The sequence below is a fragment of the Ceratocystis lukuohia genome (assembly GCF_044167205.1).
Source record: "Ceratocystis lukuohia strain C4212 chromosome Unknown Supercontig3_pilon, whole genome shotgun sequence".
Classification (NCBI taxonomy): Eukaryota; Fungi; Ascomycota; class Sordariomycetes; order Microascales; family Ceratocystidaceae; genus Ceratocystis; species Ceratocystis lukuohia.
In genome coordinates this window covers 1,698,463-1,721,380 of record NW_027263522.1, presented here as the reverse complement: position 1 = coordinate 1,721,380, position 22,918 = coordinate 1,698,463, and the positions used below count along the sequence as shown (strand labels likewise).

Below are 22,918 nucleotides of genomic sequence, written 5' to 3'. Positions count from 1 at the left end.
GATGGGCTTTTAGCTGAAATGGGTACATCCAAGTCCAGGACTCCGACATCTGTGGAAACGCTGAGGTGGTTAAATGGGCCGAAAGAGCACCGATATATAGCGTGGTTTATTAAAAGAGTTTGAGGGCATGTGCCAGAAGCTACAGTCCGGCCTTGCTTGCTTTTTTATCTGAGTCTAATGCCAGGCGTTGTTCATGATTCGGGAGTTCCAGTAACGTTACCTCATCATCATAGCCTTCGGGTATCTTCAGGAATACCCTACATGTCACACCCCAAACCTTGATTGTGTAGTCATGAAACCCCAGTATCAGTCGCTGCCAATCATTCGAGACCGCCACTGATGCTACACAAGCACCATGGCTCTCAAGGGCCCGCAAGCATGCACCAGAAGTTGCGTCCCAGGCCTTGGTGGTCCTGTCAAGAAACCCTAATGCTAGTCGATGTACGTCATTTAAGAACAGCGCTGACGCTAGGCAACTGCCACGGCTCTGGAGGGTTTGTAGACATGTGCTGGAGGCTACATTTCAGATGTTGACTGTTCTGCCATCTGAATCTGATGCTAGTTATTGTCCGCAGGGTGTGGAGTTTTCGAATACTCGCGTTGGAAGGTTCTTGACAAACTAGGGCCACCCAAAGGAGAGTGCCATCAAAGTTTATCATCGGGTGCTCTAGGATAACGAGCATTGTATCCTCATCGCACATCTTTTTATTTGCCAACTGGTCTACTTTCAGCTTGACATATGATCTGACTGCCAAGGGAATTGAGTCTTGGCTAGGCTTGAGATGTATTCTAGCTTTTCGCTTTGCACCATCTAACTTTCCTCGATAGCCAACTGCGGCTTGATCCAAACCTTTAGCAGATGAGGGCTTAGTGATGAAATTAGGTAGCCATTAGCCGCCCACACTATACTCGTCCAAGGCACCAGTAACCAGGGCGGCACTTTCTAGGCTTGGATCATTATCGAAGCTAATATCTCGCAGAGGCCATGCCAAGCACTCTAATTGTTAAAGAGATAATTCCCATTGTAATCATATTTCTCTCGGATATGCTTGATGAGCTGCGAATTCGCAGCGTGCAAGGTAGTAGTCGATCACCACCACCTAATAAGAGGGTGGCACTGACGGATCTGGCCTGAGCTCATCGATAATACCACAGAGTAGTATTGCCTTTTCTAGGGTCTCCCCTGGTCCAAGAAAATTTCCGTATTTCCTTCCGTTTTGGAGCTTCTGGAAGTCTCTGTGTTCAATGATCCATTTATAGAAGCTTTCCAGCAAACCTTCGATATTCTTCTTGTCTGTATGGGGATCATTCGCGTGAAGGTCGAGAAGACATTGGTCGTCTTTGCCGTCCTCATGTCTCTTCGCCTGTTGTTCAGCGTGACACTATGTGACTATGTGTATGTTTTGTAGGCATTCTGTTTGACTCTTTTTGCAGGCTTTGTGGTAGAGTGATCACTGCCTCAGTAAATCTCTGTAGTCCAGCCCTGCTCTTTTAGGTGCTGGGTCCATATCATGTTGCACAGCCACCCCAGCCTCCTTGATGCTGTCTAGTCGTCAACTCGAAAAATATACCTGAAAATGGTAGTGAGTGACCTAGTTGCGGTGACGGAGACAAATGCTCTGCATCTAATACAAGAGGGGTTCTAGGAAAAAAAAACGAACAATGGCCTTCTCTAGCGCGTGCCATAGTGCGTCTGTGGCTGCCTTACTCTTTCATCCTCGAATCATCGTGCGCCTGGCTCTAGATCCTCTCCTGAAAAGTGTGCGCCGCGTTGGTTCAGACCTGATGAATAGCAGAGAAAGAGTTACAAGCGGCGGCAGTTGAGTTAGCCCAAGTTTTGGCTGTATAGGCACTGATGAGGAGAGTATGGGTGGCATGGCTGATGCAGAGTTTTGGGCAGGGGCCCTATGCTTTGGGAGGTTAGATTTGATTTTATCGAACAATCCCACCACCTTGACTAAATATCAATGGCTGACCATGGTTAAATCCGGGCAATGGATTAGTCGGAGCAGTGAATGCTTGGTGTATACTATTGGACAGCGCTATTGATGCTAGGTGCGGGGAGAGCTAGGCTGTTGCCTGCTAAACTGATGGTCGTAGCCCTGACTATCCATCCATGCTTGCAAGAAACAGCTCGTGAGTAGTTTTAGGATTTGATGAGAAAGGTTCTGCTGGTGTTTGACAACTTCAGTTCCCACGCAAAATTTGTTTGTGAGGTTATCGAGTATTCATGTTTTTCACGCAGCGTGTCTGTGTGCAAATTCTCAAAGGCCCACTTTCCGCGCTATAGGCTACCGGCTAACCCTAACTTCAATGCGTATTTTATTTTCCTCCCCCCAACGTAGCCCTCAAGCGCAAGCAGACGATAGGATTTTCTAGTGGTTTAAAGCTTAGGTCGTAAACGATAGATGTTGCTTTACTTAGTGTACGGATGTGCGGGTTTTTAGAAAGTCAAATGCCTTTGCGTTGCATTCTTGAATTTCACGACTCGTGGTGAAGCAAACGACTAGATTCTTGACCTAGTCTCTTTATCAGTATACTAGGGAGTGTGTCTTTTACTAGATCTACACACCAAGTCTGATATCACTTACATAGTGCTTACTGAAGAGCTAGGTGTAAATGTGATAGAAAAAGAAGCACACAAAAGCGTTTATCAACGGCCATGATCACTCGGAATCTAGCTATTTCAGAAGCTAGCTTTTAATTCCTAGCAATGGCCGTCGACAGTAATGTATTGCACATTGAATATAGTGCTCGAGGCGCCTTTGCACAAGGCGTGGAGGGGTGAACCATGCCCACTTAGTCACCCTGTTAGCTAGTGCCTACTAGAAAGGGTAGACAGAGCTGACAATTGATATCACAGTGAGAGATCTGAATAGGGAACATCCAGCCTGATACATAAACTCCTACAAGAGCTCTGGCCACCTTTCATTTAATAGCTATATATAGGCAGCAAACTATATGCTTATGAACAGGACCCCCTCCTAGAGATTATCTCAAACTCCTAAGGTTGCTTCTTATATTGTAGCCGTTATGCTTCAAATCGCTGGAAGTATTGAAGCTGCCACGCCAGAGAACTTCACATCTTTGAACCTAAGAGTAAGAGATAAACGCTACTGGATTAGCTCTAGACATGGCTTCCCCTCGCAGATAAAATACTGGCTCAATAGTTCGGAGAACCACAAAAACGGGATTAGTTAAGGTTGGACATATTGAATTGAATATATTTAATGTCTACTGGAATCACCAAGATCAAACGACGCCGGGTTGGTTACCAAACAGAATTAACCCTCTGCAAGGCTGACCACAGATCTCAGGCGGGAGAAGCTCGTATGCTCCCAAGCAAGCTTGTTACTCGCCCTCCTCCTGTAGCCAGGTTGGACATATTCTTTTGCCATTTCTAAATACTAGCAACTATAGCGTGGCATAATACACTTGATGAATGAGGAAAAACCTTGACAACTATGAATATGCCTCATTTAGATGCTAGCGTATTATATAGCCACGAAAATCAAATCGAGTGTTTGCCATGTATAGAGGTGGAAAATCAGTGGTGAGTATTAACATGGACACGATCCGGCAAGATAAATTATGTTAACAAGACCCAGCAGAGACCTTATTGGCAGCATCTAGATTAGAGGCGGATGGGAAATCATACAGGCCTATTAGCATGCTGTATGCTTCTTAGAAAAGTCCTAATGAGATTGAGTTGGCGACCCTCTGTCGGGTAGACAGAATAACAGATATTTGATAGGAAAGGATAAATTGCCGCCCCTTTGCTAGAATTAAAAGCTGATTCAAGTGGTAGCTGGTATAAAAGTCTTTTTGCACACTTGCGATGGTGGTGAATATTTGGCTGATTGAGGGCTTGCTGTATCATAGTCATGATAATTGCATAGGGGGTGTTCTTAATACCAGTCTTAAGTGCAGTACTGGTTTAACTCTCCTGAGCCGGCGAAGCCTCTATATCACAATGTGGGGAATGCAGAGATTGAAGTAAAGCTCTGAAGGCTCAATGAAGTACACGAGCAGGCTTAGCCCCAATAACAAGAAGGTTCTTGACCTTTGAGGGTTCCTCCACAATTCCGATACAAAGCCGCCTAGCTCATTTTTCGATTTGGTGATTGTGCTTTGCTAGGGCGCGCTCCACTCGTATCAGGAGGCGATATAGCAGGCCGCTTTAGGTTAGGCCTTGGGCCAATCATTGCGACCGCATAAGGTAGCTTTGTGATAGCATCTTGTGGCAGAAATAGTGTATACAACGTAGGGGTATGGTAGCCACATTCAACTGCTGTCGAAAATATTAGTAAAAACCCCCCAAGTTGATATCCCCGTAGTTTACTATTACACACCTTTACGCTGTGATAAACAGCCGAGTCTGACCTAATATCTAGGTCTTTGTTGCGCGAGCCATCTGGGTATACCCAAATTGCGTTCTGTAGCCCCCGGTTTGGCATATCGTAGCGTTTTTTCGGCGACTTCTTTCTTGCTCGGGTTCTCTGCAGCAAGGGATTTGGAGGTTGTCGAGCCTGAAGGAAATAGTGCCTCTCCTGTTGTCCTCTTTATGGGACTTTAGAGAAAGGAAATCTCTTCGCAGTGCCATCCAGGCATTTTATCTCCTCGTGTAAGTCATGGCAGGATGGGTGGTCATCTAAGGAGGGAGGAAAACCTGGTGAAAAGAAAGAGCCTTTTGTGGACATTATATAGATGAAGACTGAAATGGGTTAGGGGGGGGGGGTTTTCGTCCGAATGTGCATTAACCCCACATTATTATCACTTACATAATCTGAAAGAAATGGGGGCGCGCATGTAGGCGTCGCCGAATAATGTAGTGATTTAGGATGAGAAACACATTCGCTGAAGGCTCTCTGATGTGTGTGCTAGTCACGTGATGGAATACCAAGTGGCGGAGACGTAGTATCACTGTTGTGGCTCTATCCACTGCAGATTCTAGGGCTCTAGTGTGCTTAGTAATCTTAGAATTGCAAAGAAAGTGAGCGCTATTTGGGGAGCCATGTTTTTCAATTACTTTATTGAAGACATAATAGGGAACACTATAACTACATTAGTGTATTCTCATTACCTCAGATGAAGTAACGACACACTTAGATGGTCGTTCCAAAATATTACTATAGATGAAGCTACATACATGGCTGGCTGAGGTTCAAAACTTTGTACAGGCACAGTAGTTGCACAAGCGCCACTCAAGTTACACACTTCAAAAACACCCCTGTATTTTTACTAGCGCTCCGCTATATATATGCCGTAAACATCGTAACTTTTAACCAGCACCAAATAACCAAAATCTAGGAAAGAAAGAACAGGAGACAGGCAGCCCACAGTGACTAGGACGTAAGACAGTTCGTGGCTCATGATGGAAAGAAAAAAAAAAGAATCATGTGGCAACGACACGGGAAAGCGCTAAGCCAGGAAAGCGCAGACGAGAACAAGCAAAGAAACAGACGAAAAAAAAAAAGGAAAAACAAAAACGCAACAAAGCACATAAAGAACAGTACAACATATAGAGGGCGTGAACAAACAAAGGAAAAAAGAAACAACACGCAGACAAAGCCTCCCCTTTTCATTCCCAGGCAGGAACGCGCCGTCCATCCGGCAACCAGAATTAATAGGCCCATAAAAAGCAGGGGGAAATCACGTCTCCGGGCTCGGCTTTAATACCGATCCCGTTCGCCGCGGTATGGATCACGCTCGCCGCGTTCCCGGCGTTTGTCACGTCGACGGTCGTGTTCGGCCGACTCATCACGTCGCCTTTCATTTCGGTCGTTGCGTGAGCGCGTGGATCTTCGCGATGACTCGGGCCCATCATCACGGTGAGTAGTGTGTTTGCGGCGACGTTCGGCGCGTTCTAGATAAAAATACATGATGTGGTTAGTCGGGTTGTTGTTGTTGTCGAGAGCGGGTGCAGATTGAGGGTTTAGGGACTCAGAAGACTTACTTGCTCGCAACTCAGCAGTTGCATCGGCATATGCCTGGATTTCGGCGTGCGACAACACGCGCATGACAATGATCTGGTCATCCATGACGTCATACTTCTCATTCTCCATATCTAGCGCCTCGCGATTCACAATACGGCGTGCTAGCCGTGTCCAGCGAGCACCCTCGGGGATTGGATTCCCGGTTTCCACAAGCTCTTTGTTGCGATCCCAGCGGTCATCACTACTATCGGCCGCTGCATTCGACAACTCATTGATGTCGTTGTTTTCGGGGAATTTTGATGGTTGCTTGAGAATGCCCTTGAGCTTCTTGGGGCCCTGGCTCTTTTCACGCTTTGGCGAGACCACACGCACCTGCTTCTTCTCGGGTACATCGGTTGGCTTTGTGCGTCCGCGTGGTGTGTCTTCTTCGTCGCCCTCGGAAGCAGCGCTAGCTGACTCAAAGGCTGCAGCGGACTTGTCAAGAGGCGGAGAGCCAGCCGGCCGTGGGGAGGATGAGGCAGGAGTTATGGAGGAATCAGGAGTTGTGATACCACTGGCAGACTGGAGCTCGGGTCTTTTGTCCCTCAACTCGGCATGCTCGCTAGCATCCCGACTCTCGTCACCGGCAGCGCCGAATTTCTTGGTCCGGGTAGTTGGCGAGGTAGAGGAGCTACGGATGGAGCTCTTGATCTGCGGCTCCTTGGGTGGTGTCGGCGGCAGCCTACTACTAGCAGCAACAGAGGCGTCTCTCTGGCGTTGCTTTTCTTTTTCAGCTTTGGCCTCCCGTTCTATTTCGCGGCTCTCTCGCTCTCGCTCTCGTTCAAGCTCTCGCTCCCGCTCAGCCCGGAGGCGCTTTTCCTTCTCCTCCTCTTGCCTCCCCCAACCATCGTCACGTTCTCGGGTGCGAGATCGAGCAGAACGCTTGGTGGGACTCTCGTTCTTGGTGCGTTTTCTGGCGCCGTCTCGCACGTCTCGCTCGTCACGGATGGCAGATCGGTCAGGAGATATGACGTTGACAAGGGCGTAATCCTCGCCACCAAGCGTGTCATCTTGGCGATCCTCAAAGTCAGAGTCATCTGGCGTCATGTTCTGACTACTTTTGTACCGCCGATCTTCAGCCATGCGACTCCGTTCACGTTGGCTCTTGTCCTTAAGCATCATGACATCACGGCCGCCCTTGCGCACACGCACATCATCCTCGCTCCGATAGCCGCTATTGCTGGTAATACCGCCTCGCGCACGACGATCGCGATCTGCATCATCCCGGGTGTCACGCGATTGCGACTGCATGAGCGCTGACCTGTCGCGATAATCGCCGTCAAATTCAGTGTCTAGGGGGTGCAAGTTGAAACCGCGCTTTGAAGAAGTATCATCGCGGTATTCCAACTGTAGTATCCGCTTGTCCCGATTGGTGTCATTCTTGAGAGCAAAGCGTTTAGCCAAGCGCTGGCGCTCCTCATCTTCTGCCCTGCGCTTCTCGGCCTCTGTCATGTCGTATGGGTAGCGCATGGCCTGGTATACCGAGCTAGTGTTGCTTGTAGATGCACGAGGTGAGGTTTGCATTACGAGCTGATTTGCCTTGGGTGATGTTTCATACGTCGGCAGCGGGCCAGGCCGAGTAGAACCCATCAACGGCACACGGCGGGCGTCTCCGGTGGTGGTAGTAGTGACATTGAGATTAGCCCGGCCCTGATCATACATCAGCACAGGTCTCTGGTGCTGCGGGTCCCGCTCGCTGCGGGTACTGACGTCATAGGCATCAACGCTGTTGGTCGAGCACTGGTAGTCGCTCTCGGAGGCGTCGGTTGGGCCCGAGCCGAAGCGCATGCGACCACTAATATCGAAACGATCGCCACCGTTAAAGCGGCCACCTACGGAAACGCCAGTGTTCATTTGATGCGGGTAATCAGCGCGAGGGGAAGTTGGCGAGTCCAGAAAATCATCGGGGTGGTGGTGGTCGTAGTCACGGTTCGGCGACGCATAGCTATGGCCGCGAACATGGCTCTTGCTGCGCTTGGTTGAGCCGGAGCCCACGCCGTACATGCGGTTCGAGTCACTCATCACGTAGCTGATCTTACCGTTAGGGCTCGGCGACTTGGAGCGGCCCCGGCCTGGTAGTGTGGCGTGTGTAGACGGTGAGCGATATCCACGGTCGGGCGGTGGGGAAGTGGTAGAGTTCACTGAGGATGATACGGAACTCTTTTGGCCTGGCGCGAAGCGATGTGGGGCGGAGCCGACATAAGCGGCCTGAGAGGACAAGTGCGGCGATGTCATTGTTGAATCGGAGCCTCCGCCGCCAACATGCGCGTGTGAGTGAGTTGTCCGCGGGGTAGCAGTGACAAAGGCAGGCTCGTCAATGTAGTCTGAGTAGTCGGCTTTGGTGGCGTAGGACATTTCGTGGTTGGTAAAGGCAGAGCTGGCAGAGCGCTGGTGCTGGTGCTGGTGCTGGTGCTGTTGCTGGTGCTGTTGCTGTTGCTGTTGCTGTTGCTGAGATTGCTGAGACTGTTGGTGTTGTAGTGGCGAAGGCTGGTAGAAATGGCCGCGATCATCCATATCTTGGAGGATGGAGTGCGGGAGGAACACAATATAAATGTGTGGAAAGGCTAAAACAAAATAGACTAGCACTAAGTAGGAGAGAAGAATGGGTGGGGGAGGGGCCGATAACCGGCTAGCGGTTCAGATTAAAGTTGTTGGCTTCTGGCTAGCTCGACCTGGACCGTTGGTTCGCAGGCAGAAGACGAGAAGAGCAAGCGACAGACGAAGCAGAAGTAAAAAGTGTGTAACGTGAAATAATAAATATTGTGGGATAAGGGAGGAGAAGGAGAGTATGGTGGAGAGGAAGGTGAGGAGAAGAAAGAAGAAGAAAAGAAAGTGCAAGGGACCAAGTGAAGACGGGGAGAGAGATATTTGAAGGCGAGGCGAGTAGAGTAGCTTGTCTTGACTCCTTGTGATCAATGTATCAATGTCGTCACAATTTTAGAGAGGCCAATAGAGAAGAGCAGCAGGAAAAAGCCGATAAATTGTGTGAAAGGGAAGGGAAAAAGCGGTTTGCTGTTTATATGATTGTTTCGGATATCACCTGCAGATCTGTCACGAAAAAAAAGAGAAAATGCAACGATGAAGGGGAAAAAAAAAAGAAAAAAAAAAAAAAAAGAATAGAAAAAATACTCCAAGACACACACGGCGGGAAAGAGCGTTGGTTTTTTTGCTCTTGCCACGCTAGTTATCAAAAAAGATAAAAAAAAATATCAACAATTTGTGCGTGCGTACGTGCGTGAGCGGGTGTGTGTGAGGGGCTAAAATTTCTAGAACAGGAAAGGGATGGTAATCTTTAAACTTCTTTCCCACGCTGTCTTTGGCCCTCTGTTCTTGTGCGCCAGGCGCCTTCTTTTCTGTTTTTTCGTCTGCCTTCTCCAACAGTAGGATATGCAATGTTCAGTGCTTAGTGCTTAGTGCTTAGTGCTTGGTGCTTAGTGCTTGGTGCTTGGTGCTTGGCGTCTGGTGCTTGGTGCCTGGTACTTGGTGCGTAGGCGTAGGCGTAGGCGTAGTGCCGAGTGCTTCGCTCTCCTTTACTCTCGGCTAATCCGCTGTTCTTGGTAGGGGAGAATCAAACATCCAGATCAAAGTGTCTGTTCATACAAATAACACCACAGCGCTCAATGATACACAAGGAGGTCCAGTCCTAAGTTGAGGCCCGCTTTGGGCTGTGCTATATAGCCTATACTCACACTCCGCTAGCTTGGCCAGGAGAGTCCTGGATGCGGCCTCAGACGAGGAGACGAACCAGGGAGCGAGGCAAAGGACGAAACATGAATCACAAAACCCAATTTACAAGCTGCAGCTGCCCCTTCTTATCTCATCTTCTCATCTCGTGTTGTCTCGTGTACAGCCACTGGTGTGGTCACAAGAACGTAGGGCTGACACCTGGCCTGACGCTGTCTAAAGTTTCCCATAGCAGCGGATAGCCTGCGAGAAATACAATACCGCTCTTCGTTACTGTGCAGTGTTTTTGCTAGTATATACAGATACGGCTGCGATCTTCGGACTTGCCAAGCAAGGTCATCTGAGACACGCTCGTCAAGAAGGAAAGATTTTTTTTTTCTTTTTCTTCCAAATCGACACAGCGTGATGGACGACACTGACTCCTTTTCAGATTCGTCTTCCTACGATGAAGAGCCGTGTTGACCTTGGGGCCGGGAATCTCGCATGAGCCAAGCTGAACAAGCGTGATATGCGGTGTTTATTTTGCACACAATGCATGCTTAGTGAGACGATGAGGCAAGTGTACATCCAGGGCAAAGGGCAAACGGGCAAAAGGACATATGAGAGGCGGGAGACGCAAGACGGGAGATGAAAGATGTCAAGCTGTAGGCTGGGCCTGTTGCAAGTCTGTGAGGAGAGACCGGGGTTACACACAGGCCAGAGGAGGCAAGACAAGAAAACAAAGGGACGAACCGGCCTGGAAAAATATTGGTGGCTTGCCGACTGGTCGGGTGACGAATCAAAGATCGAGAGGGACTTTGCGCCTTGCTCTGGCTGGTTTGTATGTTCCTGTTCAACGGGCACAGGAGACTAGGAAAAAGACAGAAATATGCCGGTAGAAGGGGAGGAAGAGAGAAGAATGCATTGCTGCCCAATACTTGCAAGCTAGATACACACACGGCACACACACAAGATACAGCATACATACAACATCCAACTGCCATCCATCCCGCGCTGATTGGCTCGCAACGCGCAGTTTTATTTTATGTATTTTAGCCAAGAGACAGGATAGCAAATAAGAAGACAAAAAAGTGAACAGAAAGGAGAAGCTCCGGAAAAAGAGGGAAAAGAAGAAAAAGGGAAAAAAAAAAAAAAAAAAAAAAAAGAAAAGAGAGAAAAACCTACATACCGCAGCACGCAAACCGGCAATGAACCACAACACGCACACACACACACACACACACACACACACACACACACACAACATGCACAAATGACTCATCTGCTTCATCTTGTTCCTAGCTCTACATGCTGTTTGCCGGGCACGAATGGCCGTGGCCTTGATCGCGAGCCCACCTCCCATCTTGTGTTGTGTTGCATGTTTGTTTGCTATCGTGATCTAAACGGCTACCAGCATTTGTCTACCAGAGAGCCAGAAGGACTCGTCTGTTCTTATCTATTTTTACTGTTTTTTTTTTCTCTTGCTTCCGACCTGCTGCTCTTTGCTGTGTTTCTTCGTTCTCCTCCCCCCCCCCCAGGCCTTCTGCCAATGACTCTAAACAGCAAGCCTCTGGCGTCCGAAAAGGAGGGCAAAGGCCACAAAAAGAGGCCATGCCATGCGCTCAGTGGTTTCGACTTGGTGTGCCTCAAAATCTCCATCCTCATTCTCCACATTTCTTTTCTTTCTTTCGGTCCTTCGCCCTACTGTTGTGTTGTTTTCTCTTCCCAAACCCTGGCTTGGCTGGCGCCTTTACACCTACCCATCCCCCCTCTCCCTCTCTTCCCCGTCCTCTCCCCCCTCCCTCTCTCCTCTGCCTTCTTACCCCGTTTCATTTGCCAGTGCGGATACGGATAAGCCTGCCCTAGCCTTGAGCATGGCGAACCAACGATCCAGTCCCCCCCTCCCCCTCCTCCCCCTCCCTCCCCCACTTTAACCATGTATAGTATAATCGTTTTACCTGCCATCCATATCATTGTCCTGTCTCCATTGTCCGTCCCCTTTTGATGCTGTTTTAGATGTCGCACAAGGAAAGGAGAAAGACAAGCAAGCCAACAGAGGACAAAGGAAGAGCCGTTAGACAGACAGACATACACGCAACCGCCAAAAGTCACAAGCCAAAAATCTCATGACAGGCAGGCTTCTGGGTCGTCCATGTGACTGTTTTCCCGGTCTGCCTACACAGACAGGCTTGCTTGCTTGTGCAGCAGCCTGGGCCAAATTACTCAGCATAACCTATCATGCGCCATCCCCATCCTATCTAACCTGCACAGCCTGACCTTCTCGCTTCTTGATCTCTGCTGTGATGTTTTCTTTTTTTTTTTTTCCCTTTTGGTTTGTCCTCGCATCTTTGCACCTTGTGTAACCCATGCCCAAAGGCGAGAAGAAAAAGATTGCGTGAAATTTTTGCAGAAAAAAAAAAGAAAACACATCATGTTGAGCGATAGACGTCACAGTCACAGGCTTTCTTTGTGCCGTAGGTCTTCCCCATTTAAAGTTCAGCTCGACGAGCCCAACAGGCCAGCAACTAACACCACAGGATGGGTGAACAGCTAATGCCGAACATGAAAAAAAAAAAAATGAAAAAAATAACAAGGGGGAAAAGGTAAAAAAAAAAGGCTTCTTCCTTTCTTATGCTACCAATGTAGTTCGTCATTGTTGTCTCCTCGTTTCAACACAAATGTGCAACTAAGTGAAAAACTCCTTGCCTATTTTGAGCGTTTCCCTCCGCCCTGCTCTGCCCTGCTCTGTCCTGCTCTGCCCTGCTCTGCCCTGCTCTGTCCTGCTCTGCCCTCCTCTGCCCTCCTCTGCCCTCCTCTAACCAGGTGCTATTTTCGCTGCTCACTGTCTGTCTCATCCCATCTAGGCCAGTCGCCCGGTTTGTACATGCGCACAAAACACACTTGTGCACACACCTAGTTTCGGGCTACCGTCCTGTCTCAGGCAGGAGTTTTGCTAGCTACAGGGCGGCAGCCGCTTCACATTAGTCGATTCACGATGGCGGAGCAACAGCGGACATGCACCAAAAATAGTTACCAGCAACAACATGTGATTATCAAAAATAAAAAACAAAGGGCTCGGCAAACAAATAATTCTGGCCTGATGGACAGCTCGACGCGCGTAAGAAAGTGAAGAGTACAACAACAGCAACAGCAATAACAATATCAAAACAAGGCCCAGTTCCCAAGGTCGGCGGAGCCAGCTCCGCTCGGCCCGTCCAAAGCCTAAGCCAGCGAGCCCATCGGGTCCCAGATCGGCAGCTCAATCGGCTTCTTGTTCATCACATCGCGCACCTCCTTGGGCACAAATCGAGGGTCCACCACTGCCTGGTAGACAAACTCGTCCATCCACGCATCGCTCATGACGAACCACCCCTTGTCACCCACATCCGCACCCCAGCTGTTCTGCACACGCCAGCGCACATACGCACCCTTTTCGTGGTCAATGTGCACTGCTGTGAGCACCATGGCATGGGTCATCTGCGACTCGCCCGTACGCAAGCGGGTGGCCTTGTCAGTGCCGTTCAGCAAGCCAACGTTAAAGCCCAGCTCGTAGTCGTATAGGTTGAGGTCCATGATGCCAGCCCCCGAGTCACTGAACTTGCCGACATCGCTGCCGAAGAATACCGGCATCCCAGCCCGAAGCATGGCCACACATGCGTTTTTGAGAATCGCCATATCAACGTTGATATAGCCAATCGCACGTCCGCCAACCACGTTGCCCAGCCGGGGCACAGTCAACTTGGTCAGCGGCTCATGGCGCGGGTCGTGGACAAGCGAAAGCATGCTGGCAATCCCCGTAGCAGATACGCGGAAGTCGGCTGAGTAGATATCGCGTGCAAACGCTGCTGGTGTCGTCGTCAGTTGTTGTGCCTTGCCATCCCGGTCACGGAACTGCCATGTAAACGGCTCCTGCGGGTCTGGCGGTGCGCCTAGGGTTAGGGTCAGTATAGTTTGCACCTCGTGCATCATGGCGGCCTTGGCCGAGCGCAACGTAGCCAGGTCTGCCTTGCCAATAGCCGAGCCACAAGCTCCCGTTTCGGCAGACGAGCACAGGGCACGTAGTTGCACGGCGTATTCACGCAGTTTGGTCTTGAGAATGCTGTTAAGCACGCCTGTGGCCTTGGCATTGAAGCTGTCAGGGTACAACACTTGCGGCACCAGGCCGTACTTGTCAACCAGGTTGTACACCATATCCCACTGACCGCCATCCGAGACGATATCGCCCAGGAGGTGCTGCACAAGCCGGCTGTCCAACGGCTCTACCGCTGTGTCGATGATCTGCTCAAGGAACCAGTTGGACTTTTCCAGCTTATCCCAGAAGAACAGGTACGACTGCGAAAGCTCAAACTCCGCCAGTCGGTGGCGCTGCATCAGGGCCACACGGAACGTGTTGGTCGAGGCAAACAGCCAGCATCGGCCACTGGACCGCTGGTTCGTAATGGGAGCGCCCTCGAACGGAATAGCCGTATTGAAAATGTGCTGATCGTTAACCTTGGTGGCCGCCGACTTCAGCACAGAGCGCGGGTTTGCAGAGCTAAGAGCAGCGAGGGCAAGACTGTATGAAAAAAAAATGGAGGGTTAGTTTCTAAGCGGGTTGGTTTGCGAGATTCGTGGGGCGGTCGCAGCCGCAAGTGTATGCTAAGAAAACCCACCGGTTCTTTGGCTGGGCCAAAATCTTTGACTGTTCATCCACCAAACGGTGGACCCAGAGCCCCTCGGGTGTGCGCGTGCGAAGATCCGCTAAATCGCGGGGCTGCTTCTCGTTAACCGTGTCAACATGCACATAGTCGTCGTCTCCCGAAGCCGAGCTGCCACTGACGGTGCTGGCCCGCTTCTCATCAGCGACTCGTTCAAGGATGGATTGCTGGGTACCCATAGTGGAGAACAGATGGTGACGTAATGTGAAGTTGAAAAGGAAAGAGACCAGGCGGTATTTATGGTGAAATTGGACGTAGAAGTGTTTTTGTTTTTCTTTTCCTTTTTCTTCAAAAACTGAGGTTATGCAGAAATTCAGAGTCAAGTTCACACACATCCAAGCTGCGGAAAGAAGAAAATAAAAAGAAAACAAAAAGCGTGAGGGGAAAAAAGGGCGAGAGCAGAGGCAGTTACGCTATAAATCCCCATCAATCCCATGTCTTTGCGCGCTTTCCATGTCAAGTCCGTGGTTTCCTTAGGTCACAAGGCAACTACTATCAGTCAAATACAGCAAGTGAAGTGAACCAACCACCTCTAAAATAGTGAGACGATAAGCGCCACCCATCAGGGTGCACCAACTAACTAGATAGAGGACGAACAGCTCAATTGGAGAACCAACCCATCTCCGAACTCCTCATTGGTTCTAAAGCTCTGAGCGGTTGAGCAATTTGATTGGTCAGCGACTCGCAACATGGAGATAGCTGTACTCGAGCTCCTTCTCCATAACATAATTTTCAGATGTCTGCACGTCACATCACAATGGTAGCTTCTGGTTTTTCTTTATAAAAAAAAAGAAATGACAAATTCATGTTTAACAGACCGACTATTTCAAGACTATCTTTAAATCAGGTCTGACGGTAAATGTTCTGATAATTAATCACCCAAAATCAACGCAGAAAAAAAAAAAACCCCTACATAAGGCGGGCGTCCTTTACAGACGGGCACCACCGACAACCTTCATGTCCACAGCCAGCTCGTTGCCATCGTCGTTGAGAACCATGACACGAACGGAGCCGGCACCAGCGGCGAAAGCTCTCCGCAGGCGGCCGTACAGGTTGGACTGGTCGATGACGGGAAGACCCTGCTTGATATCGCCGGTCTCGGTCATGGCGGTAACTGTAAGCCGAACCGTTAGCATGAGGTCTCTGTCGTAGGCCGTAATCAACTGAGTCGCCGCGGCAGAGGGCTGTCTCGTTTTGATTTTCGCGCCTCGGTATGGATACTGGTACTTACTCTCGCCCTCTTGGATGTCCAGGACGCGGTAGACCTTGAAGACAGGGCCGAGCATGGTCTGGACAACAACGCTGGGGGCAGGGTGGGAGATGAAGGAGGACTCCTCGTGCAGCTGCTTGGTGAACAGGTCAACACCAAGGTAGCGGTACTGGCCGGTAGAAGGAGAGGTGGTGATCTTGATGACCTGGCAGGGACGGCCCTGCAGCATCAGGAAGTCACCCAGGCGAATGTGGTGGCAGGGAATAGTGACGGTGTTGGGAGAGCTGTTGGAACCAGTGGGGCGCTCAATGATGGTCTCACGGACAACAGTCTCGTCGGAACCACCGATGAGGCGGTCGGCAGCCTTGTGCATACCGGCACGGAAGGAGTGGTAGTGACCTGGTGGGGTGGGGCATCTAGTGTCAGTGGAAATGTGGCTTCATGTCGGCAACATTGCTGACAAGGCAGATTAGCTAGCTTACCAGACTCGTCGTAGTAACCCATTTTGTCGGATTTGCAGGTAGAGAGAGAAGACTCGGGAGGAGCAGGGAGGGCAAGAGGCTTAGTAGCGGAACGGTACGAAACAGATGATTCGGGGTAAGCCGCAGACACCTGAGAACGAGGACCACGGGAAGCGGTGACGGTCTTGTAAGACTCTACGAAGCGATCTTCCGAAACAACGGAAGATGTTTTCTTGTTGGCGTAGGAGGGACGCGAAAAGTGAGCGACGTCGACGGTTGTCTGGCTAGACTCGGCGGGACGAAATTCACGATATCTGCGTTCGGCAAGATCAAGGGGAGTAGCGGGAATGGGAAGAGACTTGTTGGTGTCGCAACGAGTCTCGATGAATTCTGAGCGGGGAGGGCTGAAGAGAGGGAAGAGTGGTATTAGTAGTTGTGTGAGGAAGAAAGAGGGAAAGAAAAAAGATGGACTGGAATGGAAGAGAGGAGAGATAAAAAGGAAGAGAAGGGAGACCGAAATAAATGCACCAACGCTCAAGGCGAGGAAGGGGTATAAAAGACGCGGCTGCACCCCTGGGTGCTTGAGGCCTAGGGCCTAGGGGCACTTGGCCCAGTACGCAGTACAGCCACCCTGTTTACCCAGCCTCCGACCCTTGTTTGTTTATTTTGTTCAGCAAAGGGGGTGTGATGTGTTAATTTCGGTTGACTGCTGGCTCAGCGTATTGCACACGCCCCTCCCCCTGACTCCACACCAACTCCCACCTCCTTTTTTTTTCCTTCCCACCATGTCCTCGCTTTCACATTAAGTCCTCGTTGTCTCGGTCTTTTGTTTACTTTTTCCCAATCAGGGCCCTGCCTTGCGGCAAAGAGGCGCAGGAAAGAAAAAGAAAGGAAGAGGGAGAAGAACAAGGCCAAAACAGCGCGAGGAAGAGATAGAAAGAGTAAAGGCGAGAGTTGAGTTTGGGGAGGGGGGGGCAAGCAGAGCTCAAGTGATAGCAAAGACTAAAGCCAGCGGACAAGAAGCAGAAGGGGAGAAGGAAAAAAAAAGATGACACAATTAACTTACCGGTAATTGTCGCCAGCTCCGTAACTGCTTTCGCGGTGGCCGAAAGCCTGAGAAGCAGATGCTGAAAACGTCGACTTGGCCGGGTTAGGGCGGCGATGGATTTCCTCGTGAATGTGAATACTCTCAGTTCCTCCACCAACAGCAGAGCCTGCGTAGTTGGCCGACGAGCCAGAGCCAGAGGGCTTGTACTTGGAATAGCCTGCCTCGGACTGGTAGTCTGCCTGGAAACCAGCCTGGAAACCGCCGTTGAACTGCGAGTGTGTGTCGAACTTGGACTGGTGCTGGTGTTGGTGCTGGTGCTGGTGCTGATGCTGGTGCTGGTGGTCCTTCTCGTGGCGGTGGAATACCTTCTCCTCCAGACGATGGGCGAGATTGTGCAGGTGGTGGTGATGGTGATGCTCCGGTTCAGGGAGGGCCTGCTGCTGCTGGGGCGCCTGCGATGACGACACAACCGAGGCCTGGTACAGTGTTTGCTTGCTAGGTAGAGGCTGCAGGTTGTTGGGGTCTGCAGTATCGACGAGCTTCGTCGTACTAGCCGAGACCGAGGTTGACGAGACCGAAGTCTGCTGGGCAATACCTCCGGCCGAGGACGACTGGCTCTGGGTTCCGGCCGTCTCCCGGTACGACGACGGGAAGACGCTGACCGGAACGGGCACACGAGCTTCGAAATCCAGGATGGGCAACTGGGCGGACGCAGACGGAGCTGCGTCTTGTCTTTGTATGGGGGGGTAGTGGTAAAGGACAGAGGCAAAGGGTGCAAAAATAAAACAAGGGCAATAAACAGCAAAAAAAAATGAAATAATAAAAATAAAAGTGGTGATAGTTTGGATGTGGTGTTTTCCGGACGGTGTAAGTCAAAAACGGTGCGTAAAAAGGAGGGAAAGGAAGGGCCCTTCACGTTAAGCAGCGGCCGGTTCAGAAAAGCAACGAAAACAAAAGGAAAAGGGAAAAAAAAAAAAAAAAAAGAATCAAAGCTACAGGGCGGCTGTCCCTCGTCTTGTGCCGTGGCTTAGCGGGTTTTTTCTTGTGTTGCTTTACTTGCCTCCCCCCTTCCCCAGAAAAGCAGAAGGCCAGGCTCTTGACTTGGGAGCCCTGGGCGTTTTTACGGTTGGACAATGGCTAACTACATCTAGGGTCTACTTGGGGTTATCGACATCACAGAGGGAGAGAACAAGCGCAGCCTGAAGAATGCGCAGAATGTGAAGGGAGATTAGCTCTTGTCGTGAATGTCAAAGTGTGAATGTTGGTGGACAATTCCTGGCATGGCTGGCCTATTGGTTGATTAGGTGCACTTAGCGAGTGATGGCGGGAAATCCATTGGAGAAGAGAACAGAACACAACACAAAAGACTCCCAAGAAGAGCGGCTGTTTACTGAGACCTTTGCCATGCATGCTACGCTAAGCTTCAATAGACCTTCACCGTCTCAATGTGACTATGCAGAAGACAAGAGGCTGGGGAGACAACAAAAGAAGCAAGCTAGTCAAGGAATGGGGGGGGTCTCTATTGGAGAGGGGGGGCGTGTATCTCTGGTTCATTTTCCCTTCTTCTTCTCTATGGCCCTCCTCGGTAATTACCATCCCGTCACGCATTACTTTCTTCGTTGTTCCCGTTCCTCTGAGGAAATCCTCTTATTTTCAGTTGGTTAGCTGGCTTTCCGTAGCGTCTTCTATAGTGCCTTAGTCCCCTGATTCTGCTTCTATTCTAGCTATCCTAGCTATTCTAGCGCTGTCTCCACAAATACGGACAACGCTGGCCAGCCAATCCTATCGAGCTGTCGACCTTCTTGCTCGCTAGTCCGCCTCTAGCCCCCTGTTGTTCTCTACTTACAGTCTAGTCTAGTGCGTTGTCTGTCTTGTCTTGTTGCATGTTTCTAGGTAGTAGAGTGGCCCTGACTAAACAGCCCCCGGTCCTTTAGTTTGCTTTTTCCTCTTCCTCTGCACGGCAAGACAGCGTAAAATAACATGTAACTGCGTAGCGTCGTCGTGTCCATGGAAACAAACAGCCTCCCTTCATATTCCGCCCCCTCAATACAAATAAAACGAGTGGCTGGCCCATTGCTATGCTTGCGCTATTCACCAGTTCCAAGAGTGTACATCCTCGTCGTGTCTCGTTACAAATCTCGTATTACATGCATTAGGGTCTCCGATGCATGCAACCCTTACACACAACATCCACTAACATCCACAGTTTATCTGCACGCCTGCTATGTTAACTCGGAACGTGTAGCGTACTGTAGGATAGATGCTGTCACCGTGTCGTTCGCTGTTGTAGCATATATTGTCTTGTACCGTATCTGCGTGCAGGCGTATGTATGTATGTACATACACATGTATATTATCTTCTGTGTTGTCTTGCCACCCAGCCAGCCCGCTCTGACCAATTTCAAGTCCGAGGTTCCCTTGAAGCGAAGGTTGGGGCAAAGACCATCAAGTCGACGGTTGATTAATAAAAATCATAAAAAAAAACAAAACTCCGCTAGTTCTATTCAGCCTGCTCCGTGCCCTTTTCGTTCTTCCCTTTCTCTTTCCCTCCCCCCTCCCCTCCCCCTTGCTTTCCATTTTCCTGTCTGTCTTTTTAATATTGTTCATGTTTCGTTGTCTTACTGGCTTTCTTCGCTTCCTAGGCTCTGGCTCAGCTGGAGCCCATGTCTGTTACCCTGCCAACGTTGTCATGCAATGCAATGAATGTATGGAGGCTGGCAAAGAATCTCGAACAAAGTATGAGGCAAGAGAACAGTGATAAGAAAACAAAACGACGCTTGCTTACAGCTTTGGCGTTGTCTCGTATCGTTTACTGATTTGTGTTGCGTTTTTGGGGTGGCCCCCCCACCCCTTTTTTCCCCTTCACCCCCATCCCACTTTCCTGCTCTCTAATGATTGGCGGCTTCGCTGGGCTCTTGCGTGGTTCTGCTTTGCTTCTATTTCGTATTATTAGCTGGAACAAATGGAGCAGAAGGCCGTGGTAATTTCTCTGTCTTTCTGTGTGCTTCCCTGGGGGCCGCCCTTAAATTCTGCCTATTAAAATTAACATTAACGCTCACCCCTTGCCTTGTCGTCAATTTTTTTTTCTCTCTCTCTCTTGACGTCCTCAGGCACATTAATGACGGGGGATCATCACAAGGACAGGACAACGTGCTGTTTACTCCAGGTTGACTAGTGCCAATGCCAATGCCAATACCACAATCAATATCGATACCGACGGCTTAGTAGCAGAGCCCACTTATAGCTCCTTGATTTGGCCATGCCTATTGAGTTGTCGCCCTACTTTCCAATGTTGCCACGCCAACTCGTCTTGGTCTGCCGGTCTAGTCCGGTCCATGGCTTACAGCAAGCTCGTTTGGATGCGTTGTTTTGGCTTGGTAGTGACTTTTTCTTTTCTTTTTTTAATCCCTTAGTTTCTGCATCACTTCTCCTTGCGTGTGCTTGTCTTGAGTCTATTTCTCGGCCACCGTTACTGCTGATCTTTGTTCCACCTCCCCCAAAAAAAGCCTAGACCAGGTCAGAAAGCCTGGGCCAATTACCTGTATGTTGATTCTTGTCCGTCTCTCTTTTTCGTGTTGGCTCTAGTGTGGTGGCCTGGTGTGAAATTTGATGTGCCCTGACTAGCTTCGTTTCCTTGGAATCTCTGTCGCTATTATTGCCCGGCATTATTTGCCTTGACAATTTTGCTCTTCCTCTCCTCCTCTCGTTCTTCTTTCAGCTCGACTGGGAGCTAGAGATATAAAAAAAAAAAGCATTGATCCATGAATATTTCTTCACGGCTATTCCGGCCGGGCTTATGTCGCTGTTAGTCGTTCGGCGGTCGTCGTTTGACTTGGGGAAGGCGCGGTATCAGATGCTTTTTTAGAGCCTCCTGCTTCTTTTGATTTGGGTAATTTCACTGTTGAGAGAAACAGCCGAGGGAAGTTGCACCGTAAACTCGGCAAGGACGAGAAAAAAAAAAGGGAAAGAGCAGACTAGTCAGCTTGTGATTCCTTGAGGTAGCTGTTTTCATCTTTTGTCTTGCCGAGTCGCGCCTGCCCTTTCTTTTCTTGCAACGTACGAGCGATATAATGTCCTTCCTATTGATCTCGGCCGTTTTGGATTGGAGAGCTCATATATAGTAGCAGCCTCTAGGCATTAACCATTTTTCTTTGGAATGGGCAATCTGTAGTTTTGGCAGCTGTCTAGGTACTGAATGTTTCAACCAAGCAGCATTCCCAGCCTCTATTTGGGGCGTTCGCCTGAAGAGACCAAGGCTCGGAAAACGTGCACTTCATGCAACAACAACAACAACGCACATGCGAGCTAGCAAGACCTCTAAAAAGAGGCCACAGAATCGATAAACATGGGACAACCCTAAGGACCCTTACTATAACGCGTTAAACCTCACCGTAGCCTGCCATCTCCCTCCAAGGGACCGAGTAACGAAGCTCTCTCCCCATTGCAGGCTTTAAAAACACACAAGAAAGCACAGATCACTCAGCTGTTTGAGAACAGCGCTTCAGGCTCCCTCTTAATGGTAAATCCTTCATCAGAGATTTCTAGCCTCTTTACTCTCTTTCCTCCCACGTCGTTCACAACCCACCCCCTCTTCTTGCTTCTTCTTTCCGTTAGCTCTTAGCTTTTGGCCCTTGGACTTTGGTTTAGGTTGTCACGGATCAGGAGCTGCCAGTGGCGTCTTTTCTCGTGATGTAGGTGTAGGGCTTGGGGCGTTAATGATAACTTCGTCGGCAACGTTCTTTTATCCTGAGTTGTCTGAGTGGCCTTATTCAGCTGGCGAATTTATCGTAAGAGTATATGAAGAAGTGAAATAGAAGAAGCTAGAAGAACTACAGGAAGCAAAAGCAAGCTACGAATGCCTTACGTCTTCCTGAACCCAACCTCCCCTCAAGGCTTCTGTTGGCTCTTTTTAGCTTCCAAAACGCCTCAGAGGGTATCCTCTCTCGTGAGCTTTTAGCTGGGTAGATCTAAGCTCAGTTCGTTGTGCAGAAAGAACAGACTAGAAAATAAAAAACTACATCTACTTGATAAGCCGCTGTATAGTGAGCTTGGTGACTTAGGGCTCGGAGAGAAGCCGGTACGGTACACATGCCATCATACCCAGTCACCACATATCTATGTAACCCACCCTCGAGCCTGCGTCACACATGCATACATCTGGCACATCCAATCAACGAAAACAGGCAAATATCTTCTTTGTTTTTTCTTTTTCCAACTCTCCAGACCATGCTCTTTTTCAAGGCACACGCTCTGTAAATGCCAAGGTCCGCATTTACGTCTTCATACTATCCCGTTCCGATTCGGCATTGTCCTGTCTCTAACAGAACTTGGACCACTCCGTTCCCATTTGTAGCGGGCGAGGGACGCGCCCATGTGAGGCTTCCTCCCTTCTCTTGCTCTACAGTAGTGCATTCCGCCAAGAGTACAGTACACATCTTGGGGGGAAACAACAACAAAATGAGAAAGGGCATACAACGAACAGCTGCAGAGGGAAAACAACAAAAGAAAAGTGAAAGAAAACAAAGGGGAGAAAAGGGAATTATAGGTAGCGACTTGGAGCAGCCTACATCCAAAGGCAAACAGCCGATTTTGCGTGTTGTTGGAAATACAGATGGAACACTGCAACATAGTTAAGCAGCGTGCCATCATACGATACCTTGGGAGTTCGTGGAGCGGAAAGCAAAATAGAAAGAACTGTTTGTTGTCCTCTGGGCATAGCAGAGGGAAGACAAACGGAGTGACGATTCCGCCCATTTAACTATACACAATATACGGGGATAGAGGCAATACAAGGGAGAGTAGAACAGAGCGGATCATCCACAAACTAGACCCATCCCCCGGATATCTTCATATCCCATACCTCT

At 49.6% G+C, this 22,918-nt stretch overlaps 3 protein-coding genes across 3 annotated transcripts; all 3 read right to left on the bottom strand.

The window, feature by feature from the left end:
* Nucleotides 1-5,672: 5,672 nt before the first annotated feature.
* Nucleotides 5,673-8,489, bottom strand: HOO65_030464 (zinc finger protein DHHC domain containing protein; the record flags this gene model as incomplete). Its single annotated transcript, XM_071000424.1, has 1 exon — nt 5,673-8,489. The coding sequence occupies one exon, from the start codon at nt 8,487-8,489 to the stop codon at nt 5,673-5,675; it is 2,817 nt and encodes a 938-aa protein (XP_070860143.1).
* A 4,371-nt stretch (nt 8,490-12,860) lies between these two features.
* HOO65_030463 (peptidase C1-like family protein) lies at nt 12,861-14,514 on the bottom strand (the record flags this gene model as incomplete). Its single annotated transcript, XM_071002110.1, has 2 exons — nt 12,861-14,193; nt 14,291-14,514. 2 exons carry the CDS (start codon nt 14,512-14,514, stop codon nt 12,861-12,863), a joined length of 1,557 nt encoding a protein of 518 aa, XP_070860142.1.
* Nucleotides 14,515-15,264: 750 nt separating this feature from the next.
* Nucleotides 15,265-18,390, bottom strand: HOO65_030462 (Woronin body major protein; the record flags this gene model as incomplete). Its single annotated transcript, XM_071001842.1, has 4 exons — nt 15,265-15,944; nt 16,028-16,410; nt 17,073-17,786; nt 18,365-18,390. The coding sequence occupies 4 exons, from the start codon at nt 18,388-18,390 to the stop codon at nt 15,265-15,267; spliced, it is 1,803 nt and encodes a 600-aa protein (XP_070860141.1).
* Between the last annotated feature and the right edge of the window lie 4,528 nt (nt 18,391-22,918).